The 19,928-nt window shown below is 36.0% G+C and overlaps 1 protein-coding gene across 3 annotated transcripts in view; it reads right to left on the reverse strand.

Annotated features, from left to right (window-relative positions):
* NELL2 (neural EGFL like 2) overlaps positions 1 to 19,928 on the reverse strand; it is a 371,218-nt gene that overhangs the window by 302,258 nt on the left and 49,032 nt on the right. For all 3 annotated transcript variants that reach the window (NM_001261759.1, XM_015151473.3, XM_015151472.3), the window contains 1 exon segment: positions 7,497 to 7,647. In NM_001261759.1, coding sequence (NP_001248688.1) covers positions 7,497 to 7,647 — 151 coding nt within the window.

Here is a 19,928-nt window from a genome sequence, read left to right on the forward strand (position 1 = left end):
ACAATTTCAGCCTCATACATAAATACATTTTTACTCACCCAGAGGGTATAATTAATATTAAGAGGGTAGAAAAATCACATTTATTTCACCTGAAGTTTATTAATACAGAAGATGATGATAAACTACGGGACAGTTTTGTATTTATTTGCAAAGCTATGGCCACAACTTATCTCCATGTATGCTATCTGCAAAGCATTCAAAGTCAGAAGCATAAATAATGCTTGGATATCAGCAAAATTCCTAATAAACCCCTTGGAACCAATTTATATATCTAAAGTCCAAGATTGTTTTAAATAAAGAAGAAATATTATAAGCCACAGAACAGAATCTAGGCAACTACACCAAATTACACTAATCATAAAAAAAGGATTTTATTTATCCTGAAGAAACTGCAGTTTTATAAGAAGGAAACAGTTTCTTCGGGATTTTCAATAAATTTCTTTTACTTTTACTGATAAGTATACTTTTGCTTTTCAACAATCCTTTATATTTTTCATATTTCTCTTCTATGTTTCTTGTATAAATGGATAAGTGATTCAGTATTTTAAAAATATTTCTCTATTCTCTATTTACCTTTCAAAACACAATAGTCAGAAAACTATAATAAAGAGAGAACTCCTTTGATCAGCCTGAATGTCTCAATTATTTCCAACAAGTGTCATGTATTATTGTCTGGTTTTTTTAGGTTATGCTGCTGATGGTGAACATACTGAAATGACTGAAGAGCCAAAAATCTTTTCACCCTGTGCTCACATGAAGTTTGTGGCTTAATTTTTAATATCAGCCTCTACTTAAGGAACACCATTTGAAACCAGCATCTCGAGTTGGGAGGCCAAATGAGGCTTTGCTCATGGCACACCAGGACACTGCTGATGGGCTTCCCGGGAGTTTCATAATTATGCCACTTGGTTTGAAGCTATGTTGCAGTGCCAAGATTTGACTGAAGCCCTCTTCTTAATTCTGCAACAGTGTGATCATCTGCCTTTCCTACTTTCATCTTGCTTTTAGTTCACTTCAGATACCCTAGAATCCAGAGCATGCCCATTAGTCCATATGTTCAAACCAACAAAATTGTGTGATTAGATATCCAGCACTAACACTGTGGCTGAGATGTTGCCATATAGCTTATTACAGTTGTCGTCATTGCCTAAGAACCTAACTTATAGCTGTTTCAAGGCAGTGGCTGCCAGTTAGTGAATTTCTTGTGCTGGAGTTAATGACATTTCAGGATGGATTAGGCACCCTGCATCAATATAGCAATTTGAACATTCTCCAAATCCTACCACCCTAGCTTGATGAAAACTTTGTGATACCATTTATGATTCCTGATGTACTCATAATAACCTTTCTCTTCATCTTTTACTCATTTCTTCATCTACCAAATATTTATTTAGCATCTAACTGTGTATGGCAGTGTGACAGATGTAATGGAGTTTGCAAGTTTAAGGCACAATCCTTGACAGCAGAAAACCTTAACATCTAATCAAAAATTGTTGTCAACTATGTAAATATTTTACACAAACACAAATTCACCTGAGAAAAGGATGCAAAAGCTGCATCCCACAGCATTAATAGGGTTATCGCTAAATGTCAGAATTACAGGCAGTGGTAAATGTTTAATAATTGGCTCTCTGTTCTCTAGAGACACAATTCTAAGCTATTGGTTCATCTGCTCATTTGTATCAGAAAGAGAGTATTTAAAAAGTATACAAAAATAAAGGTTCATTGAAAAAGTATATTTTTAAAAGCCCTGTTTTGTAGCATCTGCTGATTTCCATGGAATAATTACTCATACCATGGCCTATTTCAAGCTACTAATGTCAACCGGTTCACAAAATTTCAGTCCCTAAAGCCAGTAAGCAAGCCAGCTCCAGCAAACCACTGACTGGATGAGCTTCATTTTCTTCTTTATATATATATTTTTTGTTTTCGAAATGCCTTAATGATAATAGTGGCTGCCCTCAAGGATAGAAACTGGATGGCAGGGGACAGGAATGAAGTGCCTTTTACATTTTGAACCTTGAGATGTATTACCAATTTAAAAAAAAAAAAAGCTACCATTTAGATTTTTTAAAGTTAGATTATGTATTTGTTACAACTGTAATCAAAAGCAGTAAATGATATTTTAATGTCTCATGCAATTAACACACATGTATACACACAAAATATTTAAATAACAATGAAAGACATGCAGCCATTAAAAAGAATGAGTTCATGTCCTTTGCAGGAACATGGATGAAGCTGGAAGCCACCATTCTCAGCAAACTAACGCAGGAAAAAAAAAAATCAAACACCTCATGTTCTCACTCATAAATGAAAGTTGAACAACGAGAACACATGAACACAGGGAGGGGAACATCACACACTGGGCTTCGCAAGGGGTCAAGGGGAAGGGGAGGGAGAGCATTAGGACAAATACCTAATGCTTGCAGGGCTTAAAACCTAGATGATGGGTTGACAGGTGCAGCAAACCACCATGGCACATGTATACCTATGTAAAAAACCTACACGTTCTGCACATGCATCCCAGAACAAAAAGTGAAAAAAAAAAAAAAAGAAAGAAAAGAAAGACGTTATATGTTAGAATGCCAAAAAACTGGTACAAGTTTTTAAAATACATTGGAAACTGATACAGGAAGAAATTAATGTAAACTGGGAAGATAAGTGAAAGCTTCCTGGAGATATGAGCGGAGTTCTGAAGTACGAGCAGGATTTGAACAAGCAGAGAAAAAGAAAAAGGGTGACACATAGATGCTGAGCAGACTGGTCACTGTGTCTGGCTAGTATTTATACTCCTATCGCTTTACTCCATCACCACCAGTGCTGGAGCTACCATTCCCACAGTCTCCATCACTTCCTGCCTTCTCCCTCTTTAATTAGGCTTCAGAGCAGGCTTCCCAATAAGCTAGGCATTCACTGCAAATAGCCCAAATGGAGATAAGACTGGAGTCAGGAACTGACATAAGGAAGAGACAGCCAGTCTCACATCACCTCTAATAATAATACTAATGTTCATTTCATGTTTATTCTCTGGCAGAGACTTTGTGGTCTAACTCACAGAGTCTAAATTCATAGAGGGATAGCTCAAGCTCTTGCTCTTGCTTAAGCTCTTGCTCTTGTGCTTTCTCCCAGGCAGGCAAGAACATGCACTCAGAGGAAGCATCACAATGCCACTGCCACCCCATCTTGCCCCCCAAAAAAACTAGAAAAATGAGCATCCTTCAGCAGGGCATGCAGAAGAGTTCTTACTATGGTGAACTAGAATGCACCCATTGAAGAACCGGACCTGCACCTAATCACTGTCAGTTGGGAGTGACTGAGTTACATTGAGAAAAGCAATTTACATGCAATATGGCCTGAAGGACACAGTCTACTCACCAGGCCTCCATATAAAAGGCTCCTGCATATTCAGCAGGAAAACTTGGTTGTATATGACTGTCTTGCATATTACCAAGAAAGTGTCTCCAAAGGGGGCAGTGTTGCTTCAAAGACCTTCATACCTAGATTATCAGCATCATTGTAGATCTGCTTTTTCTTTTTTTTTTTTTTTCTTTTTTTTTTGAGACGGAGTCTCGCTCTGTCACCCGGGCTGGAGTGCAGTGGCCGGATCTCAGCTCACTGCAAGCTCCGCCTCCCGGGTTTACGCCATTCTCCTGCCTCAGCCTCCCGAGTAGCTGGGACTACAGGCGCCCGCCACCTCGCCCGGCTAGTTTTTTGTATTTTTTAGTAGAGACGGGGTTTCACTGTGTTAGCCAGGATGGTCTCGATCTCCTGACCTTGTGATCCACCCGTCTCGGCCTCCCAAAGTGCTGGGATTACAGGCTTGAGCCACCGCGCCCGGCCAGATCTGCTTTTTCTGAAGGGACCAACTAACATAGAGTCCCCTGAACTTGTTCTCTAAGGATACTTACTACCTTGACCACAAAAGGCCATATGAGAAATATGTGTCTGGTTTCAGTGCCAAGAATGGTTGAATTATCCTGATTACTTAACTAAGGTTTTATCTTTTTGTTTGCTCTGATTTGTATAAGTTTCATTTTATCTTGTCCTGTAGACATTTCTATAAGCCTCCTTAAAGTTTTTGTGAAAGAAAGCAGAAAATAATGAAATAAATGTTCAGGCAATGATGAAACTAAATAGATGAGTGAGGAAAAGCAGGATGACTAAAGAAAGATAGCTTCAGAAATAAGAACAGGAAAAATTCCAGCACAAGCCATAACAGAAGGTCTGTTGAGATGATAGAAGGCAATATCACAGTGCCTTAGTAAAAAGACTCAATAATAGGAAGTGGGTTTGGGTTCTGGCTCTGTCAGTAACTAGCTAAATGATGCTGGAAAGAAAGGCAATAAAGAACCTAGTTTAATGATCTCCCAAAGACACGGAGAGACGGGATAGCACAGAGGTTCAGCAGGTGGACTCTAAAATCACACTGAGGGAAAAGACTACTCCCATTGATTCCCATCGAACCTTTAAGAACTTATCTCTAAGGCTTGTTTTTCTTATCTTTGAAATGAAAATAGGAGTGCTGATCTTGTATGATTATGGGAGGTTTGTGAATTTTTATAACTAGTAGTTTCAAGCACTCTATATGGATTTACAGAGGAGGAAACTTGAGGTACAGAACAATTAAGTAATTTTTACAAGATCCCAAAAACAATGAATGGTAGAGCTATGATTGGAATGTATGCTGTCCATCTCCAGGTCTACACTCTTAACCACTGCTGAATACTGCTGATAAATGAACTAATCCCGTGTAATGCATGGAGCAGAGTGCCTGGCACATAGTAAGCATTTAATAACTGTTAGCTTACTTAGCAAATGAAAGTGCCTTACAAATCTAAGTTATTTTCCACATCATGGAAAGATATACTATATCTCAAATATGATATTTGTTAAATAATAATATATCTAGATAATATCTACATAATTTATAATTTCATAGATACATGCCATGACATTGACAGATGATACAACCATAGAATGAATAAGTAAAAACAATAAATTTCAGAAATAATATTAATTTTAAAGGTATAACTAGAAAACCTAACAGCTGAGCACAAATACTTATGTATAAGAAATATTCATCATATTATTATTTATTAAAATTTACAGTAAATGAGTTGAATACCCAAAAGTAAGGGTTGATTAAACAAAATATGGCATATCAATGCACACAGAAAAAAGGACTTGACTGAAATATGACAGAACTTCAACATTCATCTTTCGGTAATATGATTGTATCAGTTTTCCTATTTCTTTCTAACTCTCAGTTTTCCAAATGTTTTCTACAGTGAAAACATATTTCTATAATAATCTGAAAAAATAAATACTATTTTCAATCGAAATAAATCCATTTAAAGCCCTGCCTATAACTTTAATAAATCTACCTCACAGAAAGAGTAAGAAAGGATTTGCCTGACAGCAAACCACCTGATGAAGGTCAGGTATTTCAGTTGCCCATATCTTTAAAATGTTTAAGGTGCTTAAAAAAAATCAAACTATTTTAAGAAATATTAGGTGGAAAAAGTTTGCAGATTGCAAGAAGTCTGTGCTGGTCAGAGTGTGTACAGTTAAGGTGTTCGACCCTGGGAACCAATACAAACAGGACTCATAGTTGAGGGAAACAGACCCATTGAGATGCTGCTCAACAAGAGGCTGGAGGCCCCAGCACCAGTTAGCCCGGAGACAGGAGCAGTAAGAAAGCAGGTAGCAGTGGCCACCATCTATGTAAGGGATGTCATCCGGAAGAAGGCTGGGTGAGTTCTATGTCTCTACAAATAGGGGAGTGGGAGAAAGTCACAGGGAAGAAAAATCTAATGTGCAAAATTAAGGGGAGATTTTCCTAGCATGTAGAGGTAATCAGAAATACAACAGGTTGTTCTGCAAATGAACAATCTTCCTTTATTACATGTGACTCTTGTTGCCTGAAAGCTCAATGGACACGGGCAGAGACACATGGCTATAAACAAGGAGCTCACTGGATCTCAACCACAGGAAGACAAGGCCTGTCCGTACAGCCAAAAACAGACTGAAGGGAATAGCCCCAGTGAACACTTCAAGATGGGATTGCTCCCTTTCTTGCTCTTCCCTGAAAGTAGTAAGCCAGGTGAGTGTTAGGATGGCATGCCCCCCTCAAAAACAGGCCAGAACCTGGGAGGAAAGAAACCCAAGTGAAGGGCCTGGGAAATTATCCTTTGGAGCTAAAGATGTAATTAAATGGGCCTTCAAGCCGCAAGAGCAAGTTGGATAGTATGTCCCTAGGAACTTTCCTCACTAAGTCAGTCTTGCTATATTTTGTTCTCCACATAGATTTTCTTATGTTTGCTCTTTAGTATTTAGTAAAGATGTGCAAAGTCCCAGACTGCCTCATCTGTGATAAGAGAAACCAAATAAAGAGATTTATACCCATGCTTGGACAGGATCATTAAAGTTTTTATATAGGTAAAGCACTTTATATGTATAAACTCTTTAATCTTCACAACAACTTATGAAGCAGGTACTATTATCCTCAATTTACAGATGAGGAAATTGAGATACAGATCTTATGTGACTTCCCCAATGTCCACAGATAGTAAGTGGTGGACTTCCATTCCCAGAACTGTGGTTATTCTTTCCAGAAGGAATCATCTTAAACTATTTGGTATTATTTCATAGCAATTTATGTATATGTCACATATCATGAATGACTTTCGTCTTCTTCCTCCCTTCCCCACATCCAGAGCTCCTAATCATGTCTCACATATAAGAAAAGCTGGAAGATAATAGCATTTTTATACAGTGCATGTCCAAGAATACAGCTATAACTGCTGCAAACTATGAGGTAAAAAAGGAAGCTATCTGTCAGTGATTAAAATTATACAACTATTAAACTCTAAGCCCAGGCAATTTTGCAAAGAAATAGAATATAATATTTTTGTGGATAACTATTCACACATTAAGAAGTATGTTTGGCTTTAAAATTGAGAAAGATACGTCTTGAGGAATTCAGTAATTAATAAATTTGTTTTAGGAATAGCAACTTCTTACTAACCTGAAAAGCAGCAACTCCTTCTGCTTTTAGGCAATTACTTTCAATTACCTGTGCTTGTGATTTTTGTATAATGTAACAAAACCATTCTACCTTAAATCAATCTTTTTGTTGTTGTTGAGAGGGAGTCTCGCTCTGTTACCCAGGCTGGAGTGCTATGGCATGATCTTGGCTCACTGCAACCTCCACCTCCTGGGTTCAATCAATTATCTTGCCTCAGCCACCCAAGTAGCTGGGACTACAGGTGTGTGCTACCATGCCCAGCTAATTTTTGTATTTTTTAGTAGAGACAGGGTTTCGCCATATCGGTCAGGCTGGTCTTGAACTCCTGACCTCGTGATTTGCCCACCTCAGCCTCCCAAATCATAAGGAGATATACCAGAGAAGAAAGCTTTTGTTTACTTCTCTTTAATATGTTCATTTAACCATATACAATGAAAACACAGGAAACTACAGCAGCCACATTTACCTGTGATCCAAGTGGTGAACTGAGAGAATAACTCCTGAATTTAAGTGGGTCTGTTTTAGGGTCACCAAAATAGTAAATTCATGTTTATTTCTCAGCTTCTGAAAAAACTGTTCAGCTGTAGCAGTGGATGCTTTTATGCTTCTGGGAGTATCTAAAAAAGAAACAAAACATATACTAAGAATAGACTAGAATTTGATTTTATGAAGTATCTTTTACATGTAACATCTTTCAAAAAACTTTATCAAGTATATCAGTAGCAGCTGATAAATACTGAGTTTCAGACTCTTGGTAAATTCTTTTTCAACAAGACTTTATGCTACATATAATAACATGGGACAATAAAATCACACATCAATTATTGAACTTGTGTTTCAGGAATCTGTTTTCAAAAATGTCACCTTTGAAGCAAAGAATCAAAAAACCTTATTTGAGGATGTACACTCCCAAGTTTTCTCTTTACACAATTCCTATATTCTAGATACCACAGCAACATCGGTGTCAACAATGAACAAAAAGATGTGCTTCCTAGAATAGGACCTAAACGACCACACTAGAACTAGTTAGCTTCTAATCATGACACCTCATGACAGAAAACTGGATTTAAATCTATGTGCCACCCTCCACATTGGTTTCTTCAGCCAGAAGGTTTGCTATAAATAGATTTTTAAAAGATCATTGAAATTAGTCACTCTCAGCCTTCTGTGCAGTGGAAGAGGTATTAAGATCAAATTATCTCACCATAGATATTGAAAAAAAGAATACATAGAACTTAATTCCCATTTCTTCCCCAGGCTTAGAGAAAGCTTAGCCAAGGAAAGTTTACTTAAGAGAGGAGAAACTTTTATCCTGAACTTCTGCATATTTTAGCCTTGTATTCCAACCTCTGGACCCAGATTATATGGGGAAACAGATAAGGATAAAAATGCACTTAGTAAAAACCTATCATTCAAACAATCTGCTAGCTGAGCATAGGCTCTCCTATTCATAGTGTATGCAAAGAAGATTGACGAGAGGTAGACATGCAGTTTGTATTGTGATTACCCTCCTCTTTCCTATGCTTCAGTCTAGATAAGTAGTTTTCAATGGAAGAACTGGTATTTAGAGAGGACAATCCTTCTTTGTGCAGGATTGTCCTATGCACTGTAAAACATTTAGCAAATGAACAGCAGACATTGCTGGATGGGGCTGGGAAACTGGATGAGGCAGGACCTCACAGGCCAACTTAATGGGACACCTGCTGTTTCCATCACCATTATCAATTTACTCTCCTGGTTTAAAACAAAACAAAACAAACAAACAAACAAAAAACCTCCCTATTTACCACTGAGAAATGATCCCTCCCCACTCTCAACCCTTGATTTCCTCTCTGCTACAATTGGTCATGTGACACAGACCTGACCAATCAGGGCATCACCTATCCCTGCGCACAGTAATCGGTTCAGGAACAGGTACCTCATCCAAGGTAATGAAGTCAGACTTGGGATAGTTGTTCAAAGTTTTAGAAAAAAGAAACTATCTTGTTGCAAAAAAGAAACTTCAACATTCCCAATGAACTTTCATAACTCAAAAGCATAACAGTAATCTGAAACGTTTGCCCTAATCAATGCAATAGTTTCTCCCCAGGCTCTATTACGGATAAGACAGGCTGTGGAGGAGATTCCACAACATTCCTCTTAGCTCCAAAATTTTTTGTTTCCTCAAGGAAGCATGCAAAATCTAATTGAGAATGATTTCATCTAGTGTTAACTTTTAATTCATTCTAATTTATACAGAAGTGAATCATTCACAAACGACATTACTTCATTTTAATTTAATAGCTAAAAGCAAACTGAAATTAAATTATAAATATTTATTATGCTTCTCCTCTTTTCAGGCAGGTAGAACTTCAGCAGCATCCTTTGTCTTGCTGAACAGGATGATAGATGGGGATGCAAATGAGAAAAATGGAGAAAGGATTACAGTGAATACAGAAATGATGCTCAGACCCACAGAGAGGTTCAAGGATGTGGCCCAAAGAGATAGAGCTCTTACAGTAAGAGAAAAGGAATTTGGAAATGTGTGGCAGCTGCCTTACAAGATGGAACTTTACAGATAAGATGCTCAAAGAAGATTCTTAGGCTGTTGTGTTGTTTTGTATGCACAGAAGAACTTTATTAAATGTCTATATTATTCACTATTGCTTTTGGAGTTAGATTTGTGAACAGAGCTGAGAGGCTGTATTTTGTTCACTTACTTTTTAACTTTGTTTTGCTTTCAGATGAAATGACAAGTAAAGATTGGCCTTAAGGTAAAAGAATGAAGAACCTGGAAGAATGAATCACATTTGAATATTAGTAAAAATGTACGTCACTATGGTTGAAAACATGGTGAAGGAAACTGTAGGTGAAGGGAAAACATCAAAAAAATTGATCAATCCGCATTTTGAAAAAAAATTTCTCTAGTGGCCATGTGGAAGGGTTGCTTCAAGAAAGAAAAAACTGGAAAGAGACCGCTTGAGAAGTCTGGCAATTTGGTAATTATTAACTTATACAGGTTAGATTTCACATATTTAAATATCATATTTTGACACCCCTAAACTACCTTTCCCAAATCAAATTGATTTTCTTTGGCTTTGACTAGACTAGTAATGGTGATACTGAGCTAATAGTGTTTGCACTGCTTGTCAGGCATGTTGATGAGGGAAGGTCCAAGGGAACTCTGAGGTAGATGGATAATTTGTATTGGGGTGCTTAATGAAGTGCTTAAGGAGACCCGCACAGCAGAACCATCCTCCACCCCACCAGGGTGGTAGATGGGGTGCTATGAGGCCTCCATCCAGCTTAGACTTGAAGTTCATTCACTCATGCAGGGTCACAATTCAGGACAAGACCACTTATCCTATTCAACCTCTCCTCCCAGCCCATTGTCTTCCTGTTTTGCTACCTCTATGGGGATGGGATGGCTTGCAAGAAGGAGGGACCCTCCAGCATGAACAAAGTCAGCAGAAGCCCCATTCTGCTTATGCTATAGGGATAAGAACAATAATATTCTTTTTTTTTTCCATCCTGACTAACCAAGTTCAACAAGTTGTACAATTGTTTAAAAATGGGCTTCCATGAGCCTCCCACCTATAACGGAGTAAGGGGCAGTGTAGAACACCCATGGGAGAGAGAAAACCCAACTTGATTTACCATAGCCTCTGGATGGTCTCCTCACCTGGTGCTCCAGCCCAGAAGCCCAGGACACAGATGAAGATTTTTAAGATTTCCTGAATGTGACAGAGAGAGTACATAGAGGAAGTGTAAGTCATGATTGTATCATAATTTTCGGTTCTCTGTCCACAGAACACCTTCTGCTTCCAACCCTTAGCTCACCCTAAAATACTTAAATGTATTGTTCCCCTTAAAAACATGTTTTCAAGAATTCATTATGTCCAAGTCCAGGAAGGACTTGATGAGGGCCTAAACCCTGTAAGTGGCATCAGAGTAAACAGGAGGGGTAGGATTCAGGATATATGTAGAAAGTAGAATCTAAAGAACTTGGTCACTAATAAATCACATACAAAAGGTAAAAGAAAGGAGGAAAAGGAATCCAATTGACTGCAATGTTTCCAGCTGCACAGACGTAATGAAAGGAAATGCAGTAGAAGCTTGATGGTACCCAAATGGGATTTCAGTTTTAGAAATAGTGATTTTAAAATGCCATGTAACATACATGTGGACACGTCCAGTAGAATGCTAGTACTTCAGAATTTGATATGAAAGAGGTTAAAGTTGGCAATATAGATTTAGAAGTCACCAGATTGTGTTACCTAAAATCATAGGCATGCCTGAGTAAATCACAGGAGTCACAGGAATGAGAGGAGAATGAAAGGATGGACCACAGAAACACTAAGTCAGTAGCACAGCAGGGGCAGCATATATAAGCTTAATAAATACAAACACACACACACACATATTCTATAATGCTGCACATATACTATACAACTTTTATCCTGCAAAATTGTATAATAATATATTTTTTCCTTTTGAACTCATGTTCCATTTTGTTCTCACAAAGCCCTGGAGACTTGACAGCAGCAACAATTACTACTTCCTTTTTTAAAATGAGCAAAAAAAGCCATGGAACATTTCCATGTTCACCCCAAAACACCAGCAGTTAGAGGTATAATGGGGATGACAATTTTTGGGCCAGTATTCTTTCCACTAAATTGTACTGTTCCTGAACATGGCATCCTTTATCCATGCCTAATTGCCAGTCACAAACAAATGCAAATAAAAGTGCACCAACACAGAAAATAATTCAGAAAAAAGTAATTATATAAGATAACGTTTTTAGTTCTTTAAGTAACTAGCTGAGTAGTGATTTTAAGAAAGGTCATTTTACTCATTTGCATTTCTATTTCCAAATTTGTAAAATTGGCATTCCTGCCTTATATTTTCATCTCAAGGATTACATAATGTTCAGAGAGACTCTAAGTTACCATGATTAATAAGATAAGACCCAATTCTGGCACTGATCATTAAATCAAGTCAAGGAAACCACCATCCAGGAATTAATTTTACTTTATTTCTATTATCATTAAAGTTTTCAGAATTAATTTTTTTTTTTTTTTTGAGACAGAGTCTTGCTCTGTTGCCCAGGCTGGAGTGCAGTGATGTGATCTCGGCTCACTGCAACCTCCGCCTCCCAGGTTCAACTGATTCTTGTGCTTCAATCTCCCAAGTAGCTGGAACTACAAGTGTGTGCCACCACACCTGGCTGATTTTTATTTATTTATTTATTTATTTATTTATTTTGGTATTTTTTTTAGTAGAGACAATGGTCCATCATGTTGGCCAGGCTGGTCTTGAACTTCTGGCCTCAAGTGATCTGTCCGCCTCGGCCTCCCAAATTTCTGGGATTACAGGCATAAGCCACCGCATCCGGTAAAAATTTTAATTTAGATATGCATTAAGCAATCTTTCAACAAGGAATCCTGCTAGGAATCAAATACAGAAAAATAAAGTGCAGTGGTTACAGGAACAAACTTTGAAGCCAGAAGAATGAGGTTCCAATTCCAACCATGGAGATTATTAGCTGTTCATAGCATGTAGTAAAGACCATGGGTTTACTGTGAGAAGTATAATAGTTATTATTATTACTCTTACAAGCAATGAGGCTGTGGAATCCATGAAAACCAACAACTGCCATAACACCCTTGTGATTTTCTGAGCTTACTTTCATTCTAAGTATCCCAAACTCAGCCACAAAATACTAGTTTCCAAGTTTGAAAATTGATATACAAGTTTTGACCATCAAATTATTCTTAGCATACAATCCTGCCTACCACTCTCTGTTTCCAGAAAATTATGAAATATCATTCTTTTATGGACAAAAATCAACGTAAAGTGAAATTCTTTCTGAAGCAGGGACAAAGATCATTTGATTTGCTGCTTAGAGAAAAACAGGCTGAGAAACAGGCCTTGAAATGCTACTAGTAAGCTCTATAGAAAAACTTATCAACATGACCATGCTGCATGGGAGCTTTTTAACTGGAGAACTGCTTGAGTTTAAATCTAAAATGTATTTCAATGTTTTCCATTTTTATTGTGCATAGAGCCTAAAAATCCCATTAAGAAAACAACCTGTAGCCGTTTAAAGCAATTATTAATAAATAATGAAGTAGCTCAGAAGCAATTACATCAAAATATTCATTTTTAGTCATGGGACTACCAGAATGGAGTGATGAGTTCATATGTGGCTACAGTAAAAATTTCTAGGGATTTAGACAATATGCTAAGTATTCACTATATACATACATAGTTAACGAAGAAAGGCAGGGGGAGGAGGAGACAGAGAGAGAGAGAGAAAGAATCTGACTTATTTCTAAAATAGACTGTACTTAATGAAATTATGCATATAGTAGCAAACATGGGTGTTTACTGAAAAATAGAGTCACGTTGGAATTCCTTTCTTCTTTATTTGGTGGTCAAATTTCTCTTCTTAATGGGATTTGATTAACAAATTAAAATTGTATATATTTAATGTGTACAATGTGATGTTTTGACATCTATATCTATTGTGAAATGATTACTACCATCAAGGTTCCTAACAGATCCATCACCTCACATAGTTGGCATTTTTTAAATGTATGGTGAGAAAATTTGAATTTCAACTATATACAGTGTTAATAACTATAGTCACCACACACTATACGTAGATTTCCAGAACTTATCATCTGCGTAAATGAAACTTCATACTCTTTCACTAATATCTCCCATTTTCCCCCACTCCTAGCCCCCAGAAATCACCATTTTACTCTCTGCTTCTATGAATTCAATGTTTTTAGATTCCATGTACAATGAGATCATGCAGTATTCATCTCTCTGTGCCTGCCTTATTTCACTGAGCAGTTTGTCCTCCAGTTTATCCACGTTGCTGCAAAAGATATGACTTCTTTCTTTTTGTAAGGCTGAATGATATTCCATTGTGTGTATATACCAATATTTCTTTATTCATTCATCCACTGGTGGACATTTTAAATTATTTCCATAGGTTAGGTACTGTCAATAATGCTGTTATGAACATGGGAGTACAAATATTCTTCAAGATACTAATTTCCTTTAGATACATACCCGGAAGTGAAATTCCTGGATCACATAGTAGTTCTATTTTTTATTTGATGAGAAACTTTACACTATTTTTCATAATGGCTATACCAATTTACATTCAAACCAACAGTGAACAAGGGTTCTCTTTTCTCCTTGTCCTTGCCAGTAATTGTTATCATAGGTCTTTTTGATAACAGTCATTTTAACAGGTGTGAGGTGATACCTCAATTTTTCAAATTTGCATTTCCCTGGTGATTAGTGATGTTGAGCATTTTTTCACATACATTTTGACTATTTGTATGACTTCTTTTGAGAAATTTTATTTAGGTTCTTTGCCCATTTTTTAATCAGGTTATTTGTTTTCTTGCTATTGAGTTGCATGAGTTTCTTATATATTTTGGATATGGACCCCTTGGCAGATGTACTGTTTACAAATGTTTCTTCCATTCTGTACATTGTTTCTCCACTCTGTTGATTGTTTCCATTTTTGTGCAGAAACTTTTTAGTTTAATGCAATCTCATTTGCCTCTTTGCCTTTGTTACATGTGCTTTTGGGGTCATATACCAAAAATGTATTGCCTAGACCAATGTCAAGAAGTTTTTCCCTGTTTTCTTCTAGTAGTCTTACAGTTAAGTCTTTAATCCATTTGGAGTTGATGTCTGTATATGGTGTGAAATAAGGGTCTAATTTCATTCTTACGCATGTGGATATCCAGTTTTCCCAACACCGTTTATTGAAGAGACTGTCCTTTCCCCCTTGTGTGCTGTTGGCACTTCTGTTGAAAATCAATCGACTAGAAATGTATGGATTTATTTCTTGGCTATAACTATTCTGTTTCATTGGTCTACATATCTGTTTTTATGCCAGTACCATGCAGTTTTCTACAGTTTTGTAGTGTAATATATTAAAGTCAGGTAGTGTGATGCCTCCAGCTTTGTTATTTTTGCTCCAGATTGCATTGGCTATTTGGGGCCTCTTGTAATTTGATATAAATTTTAGAATTGTTTTTTCTATTTCTGTGGGGAAATGCCATTGAAATTTTAATAGGAATTGCATTGAATCTGTACATAACTATAGGTAGTATGGATATTTTAATAACATTAATTCTTCCAATCCATGAACACAGGATATCTTTCCATTTATTTGTGTCTTCTTCAATTTCTTTCATCAGTGTTTCACAGTTTTCATTGTAGACGTCTTTTACCCCTTGATTTAATTTACACCTAAGTATTTTTATAGCTATTATAAATCATACTGCTTTATTCATTTCCTTTTTTTTTTTTTTTTTTTTTTTTTTTTTTTTGAGACAGAGTCTTGCTCTGTCACCAGGCTGGAGTGCAGTGGTGCGATCTCATCTCACTGCAACCTCCGTTTCCCTGGTTCAAGAGATTCTCCTGCCTCAGCCTCCCGAATAGCTGGGACTACAGGTGCATGCCACCATACTCAGCTAATTTTTGTATTTTTAGTAGAGGGGGGTTTTCACCATGTTGGCCAGGATGGTCTCGATCTCTTGACTTCAGGTGATCTGCCCGTCTCGGCCTCCCAAAGTGTTGGAATTACAGGTATGAGCCACCGCACCCGGCTTATTCATTTATTTTTGAGATAGTTCATTGTCAGTGTAAGTAAACCCCTTAAATATTTTTTGTGTGTTAGCAGTAAATGTAAAGAGAAGGAATTTGTCCATCTTCCAATAACAAAGAAATAGGTAAGCATCATTTTCTTCTTTGTGATTAAAAAGTATCACCACAACTGTCATCATGAATTAAATGAGTTTCTGCCCACTGCAGTGTGTAGAAACCTAACTTGATTTTCTCCCACATAACCAGACTAATAAAAATACAATGTAAAAATTCTATTAAAAAAACTGTCTAATTTCAGACATAGAATGGTTGACTTAAAATATTTCAAAACTCACGAGATTACCATTTTTTTTCAGTACTTAACTATCAAATGTTATTGTCTTCTAAATTCAGGTTAGAAATATATTAAGTTAAAACTATTATTATAGTTACTCTCCATTGCTCTTCCTTCAATATGCTCATGCTTTTATAATGCAAACTTATAAGACAAAATGGTAACAATTTTAAAAGCCATTAAAATTTGATTAACACTATATACAAAGTTTCCAAAGTCTTTAAACATGAACAATCTCATTTAAGCCTCATGACAATTTTGAATAAATAGGATTGTTAGGATTGAATAAATTTCTCTATAATAACAGAAATTGCTGATGAGAAAATGGAAGCACAGAGAAGCCAAGACACTTGGGTCATCATCAAAAGTGGCTCAAAATCAGAGCTCGTTTCTATAAACTTACAAAAGCAATTACAGCGGTATATAGGGATGAACCCACCAAATTCAAGTGGCAGAGCCAGGATCCTAACCCAGGCCAACGTGCTTCCTGTTTTACACAATAGTGTCCTACCAACACTACAGTGATGCATACTCCAGGGGCAGATTAACCCTTATTTTAAATTGCACTTGATCTTAGAATCATCAGGCTTTTCAAACATAGAAAATTATTTATATCATACAATCTCCTCTCATCTAGATACTATAACCTAAACTATAGAGAGTAAACTGCACTAAATTGCAAAACAGAAGGCTTTTTTAAAAGACAATTTTAAAATAATTCTGCTTTAAAAATTACTGAGTAAAACGTATGAGTTCCCCACATACCCACAATTTTGTAACTTTAAAAGAAAAATTGTGCGTTCATGGTAGGTATATATATTTATGAGTTACATGAGATATTTTGATATAGGCATGCAATGATATCGAGGTAATCACATCAGGGTAAATGGGGTATTCATCACCTCAAGCACTTATCCTTTGTGTTATAAACAACCCCATTATACTCTTTCAGTTATTTTTAAAAGTACAATTAAATTATTTTTTACTATAACCACCCTGTTGTGCTAGCAAATTCTAGGTCTTCTTCTGTTTTTTGTTTTGTTTGTTTGTTTGTTTGTTTGTTTTCCCCATTAACCATCCCTAATTCTTTATCACTGGCCCCCACCCAACCATCCTTACCAGCCTCTGGTAAGCATCCTTCTACTCTCTATCTCCATGAGTTCAATTATTTTAATTTTTAGCTCCCACAAAAAAAGTGAGAAGATGCAAAGCTTGTCTTTCTGTGCTTGACTTCTTTCACTTAACATAAACACCTCCAGTTCCATCCATGTTGCTGCAAATAGCTGGATCTCATTCTTCTTGTGCTGAATGGTACTCATTGTGTATAAGTGCCATATTTTAGTTATCTATTTATCTGTTGGTGGACGTTTTGGTTGCTTTCAAATCTTGGCTATTGTGAATAGTGCTGCAATAAATATGGGAGTGCAGATATCTCTTTGATATACTGACTTCCTTTCTTTTGGGTACAAACCTGGGAGTGGGATTTCTGGATGTTATAGTAGCTCTATTTTAGTTTTCTGAGGAACCTCCAAACCATTCTCCATAGTGGTTGTAATAATTTGCATTCCCACTAACAGTATAAGAGGGTTCCCTTTTCTACACATTGTTTCTAGCATTTGTTATTGCCTGTCTTTTGGATAAAAGCCATTTTGACTGGGGTGAGATTGTATCTTATTGTAGTTTTGATTTGCAATTCTCTGATGATCAATGATGTTGAGCACTTTTTCATATAGCTGTTTGACATTTGTATGTCTTCTTCTGAGAAATGTCTTTCAGATCTTTTGCCCATTTTTTTAAACCAAGTTATTAGATTGTTTTCCCTATAGAGTTGTTTGAGCTCCTTATATTTTCTGGTTATTATTCCCCTGTCAGATGGGTAGTTTGCAAATATTTTCTCACATTCTGCACACAAACCCACAATTAATGATGCAACTTCCTCTCCCTTAACACATTTATATGCCCTTTACATTACTGGTTTAGAAGAGAACAAAAACATACTCTTAGAAAACCAATTTGGAAATTCCCCTTCTACCTACTTACTGCAATTAAACTCCCAAACACCTCCAGTTCCATCCAAACCCCCAAAATTTCCTTCAAATCTACAGCGAATTACAATTTGATTCAATGCATAATAAACATATACATTTCCATATGTATCATTAAAAAAATGTGTGTTGGCTTAATGTTGTGAATCTTCAACCACATAAAAGTATACATACATTAATATAATCAGAAATCATAAGTATAAGCATTAATCAACTAATCAAACAAAAAAAAATAGCAGGTTCTATTCCCAGAACCAACAACTATAATGGTTGACCTTAAGCAAATCATTTGAAGTATATGTTGGAATTTTCATTAATAAAAGTCAGGATATGGGGGGGGCTTCAAATAATAAAATGTCTCTATGATTTAGAACTTAAAATTAAAGTATTAAGATTTATATATAACAAATATAAGTTCTGAAGACTATTCTATTTCATTTGTTTTCATTCCATGCTAGCAAGGAAAATTCTGATAATTATTTGGCTTCTAGAGTGTACTTTCCTCCAGAGACAGCAGTAGTGATCAACGACAATAAGTACTCTGATTTAGTTCACTGCTATAATTCTCATTTCAGATTAAAATTAAAATTGGCACTTGAGTTTATAATCAGATTAATACTTTTGGCTAGTGTGAAGCAGTCCCTCAGAACCTCATCAACTAAGGTACCAGCTGTTTTGATACCAGCAAAACTGAGTGGGTAAACCAGTCCAAACAGCCTTTCTCTTTATCATCTCTTCCTCTAACTGCACTACTACTCAAGAATAAGATCACATATTCAAAAAAGATCAAATAAGGCAGAAACATTAAGAAAATAAAAAGAATGATGATAACTGATGATGATGATGAAGATGAAGATAATGATGATGATGATGATGTCATTCACAACTTTAATAGCAGTCTCAACAAAATCCTTTTAACACATGTATCAAATTTAAGAATCAGTAATTTGCTAGACTTTTATTTAAACCAGTCCAAAATGTTATATCAAATTGAACCCAAACTGAATGCCTGCAATTTGTCAGCTAATATCATTAACCCATGTCTTAAATTCCTAAGAATCATTAAATTCATGAACCATCGATAATTTATAGAATATGTGTCTGCCTTGACTAAAGCTACTGAAACTTGAACAAATGTTTGAATTTCTTTAAAGAAAAGAAAAAAACTTGAGTTTTCACTGGTCTTATCCTTAAGAATACATGAAAAGGTTCAACTGCACCTTCGTATACTGACACCAGTCATTACTGTATGAAGTAGTGCTTAAATTAACAAATTATTCACCTTAGCATTAAAGTTTATATATTTAATAATTACCTAATTTAATAATTAGGTAATTTTTCTCATTTTAAATTATCCCATAGATAGTACCTGGTTATTTCTTAAACACACATACACTTAGTGTTTGCAAAGTGTTCATCTATTAAGATAGTAACCATCTATCTTTAAAAAAAGTGCAAAAGAGAAATGTTTATAAGTCAAAGTTTCCAAAGTGAAAACTGAATCACAAGCCTTTCTTTTATTTTCTTTGAGATCTGATCAAATATTCATATAGTCCCTAAGAGGAAAAAAATGAATGTTCTTTCAAAAAACTGGTTGTTTTTCTAACCACATATGTGTTACTGTTTTGACATGGCTCTAGTAAAATGATTAGCATAAAAAGAAGAAAACAAGATGAAGGTAAGATTTCTATTATATAGCCTTAACATTTTATTCATACCTATTAATTAGAAGGAATAAAAAATAATGACGTATAAAAGATTTTTACATCTATAAAATGTGAAAGTTATGAATTGTGCAACCTCAGACTCCACAAGCAGATTCTAACAGAATCGTTGCTGAATAGCCAAAGAGATAGTACATGGTGTCCCATCAATTATGCAGAGCTGAAGTACTGAAATG

The sequence above is a fragment of the Macaca mulatta genome, chromosome 11 (genome assembly GCF_049350105.2).
Source record: "Macaca mulatta isolate MMU2019108-1 chromosome 11, T2T-MMU8v2.0, whole genome shotgun sequence".
Lineage (NCBI taxonomy): Eukaryota > Metazoa > Chordata > Mammalia > Primates > Cercopithecidae > Macaca > Macaca mulatta.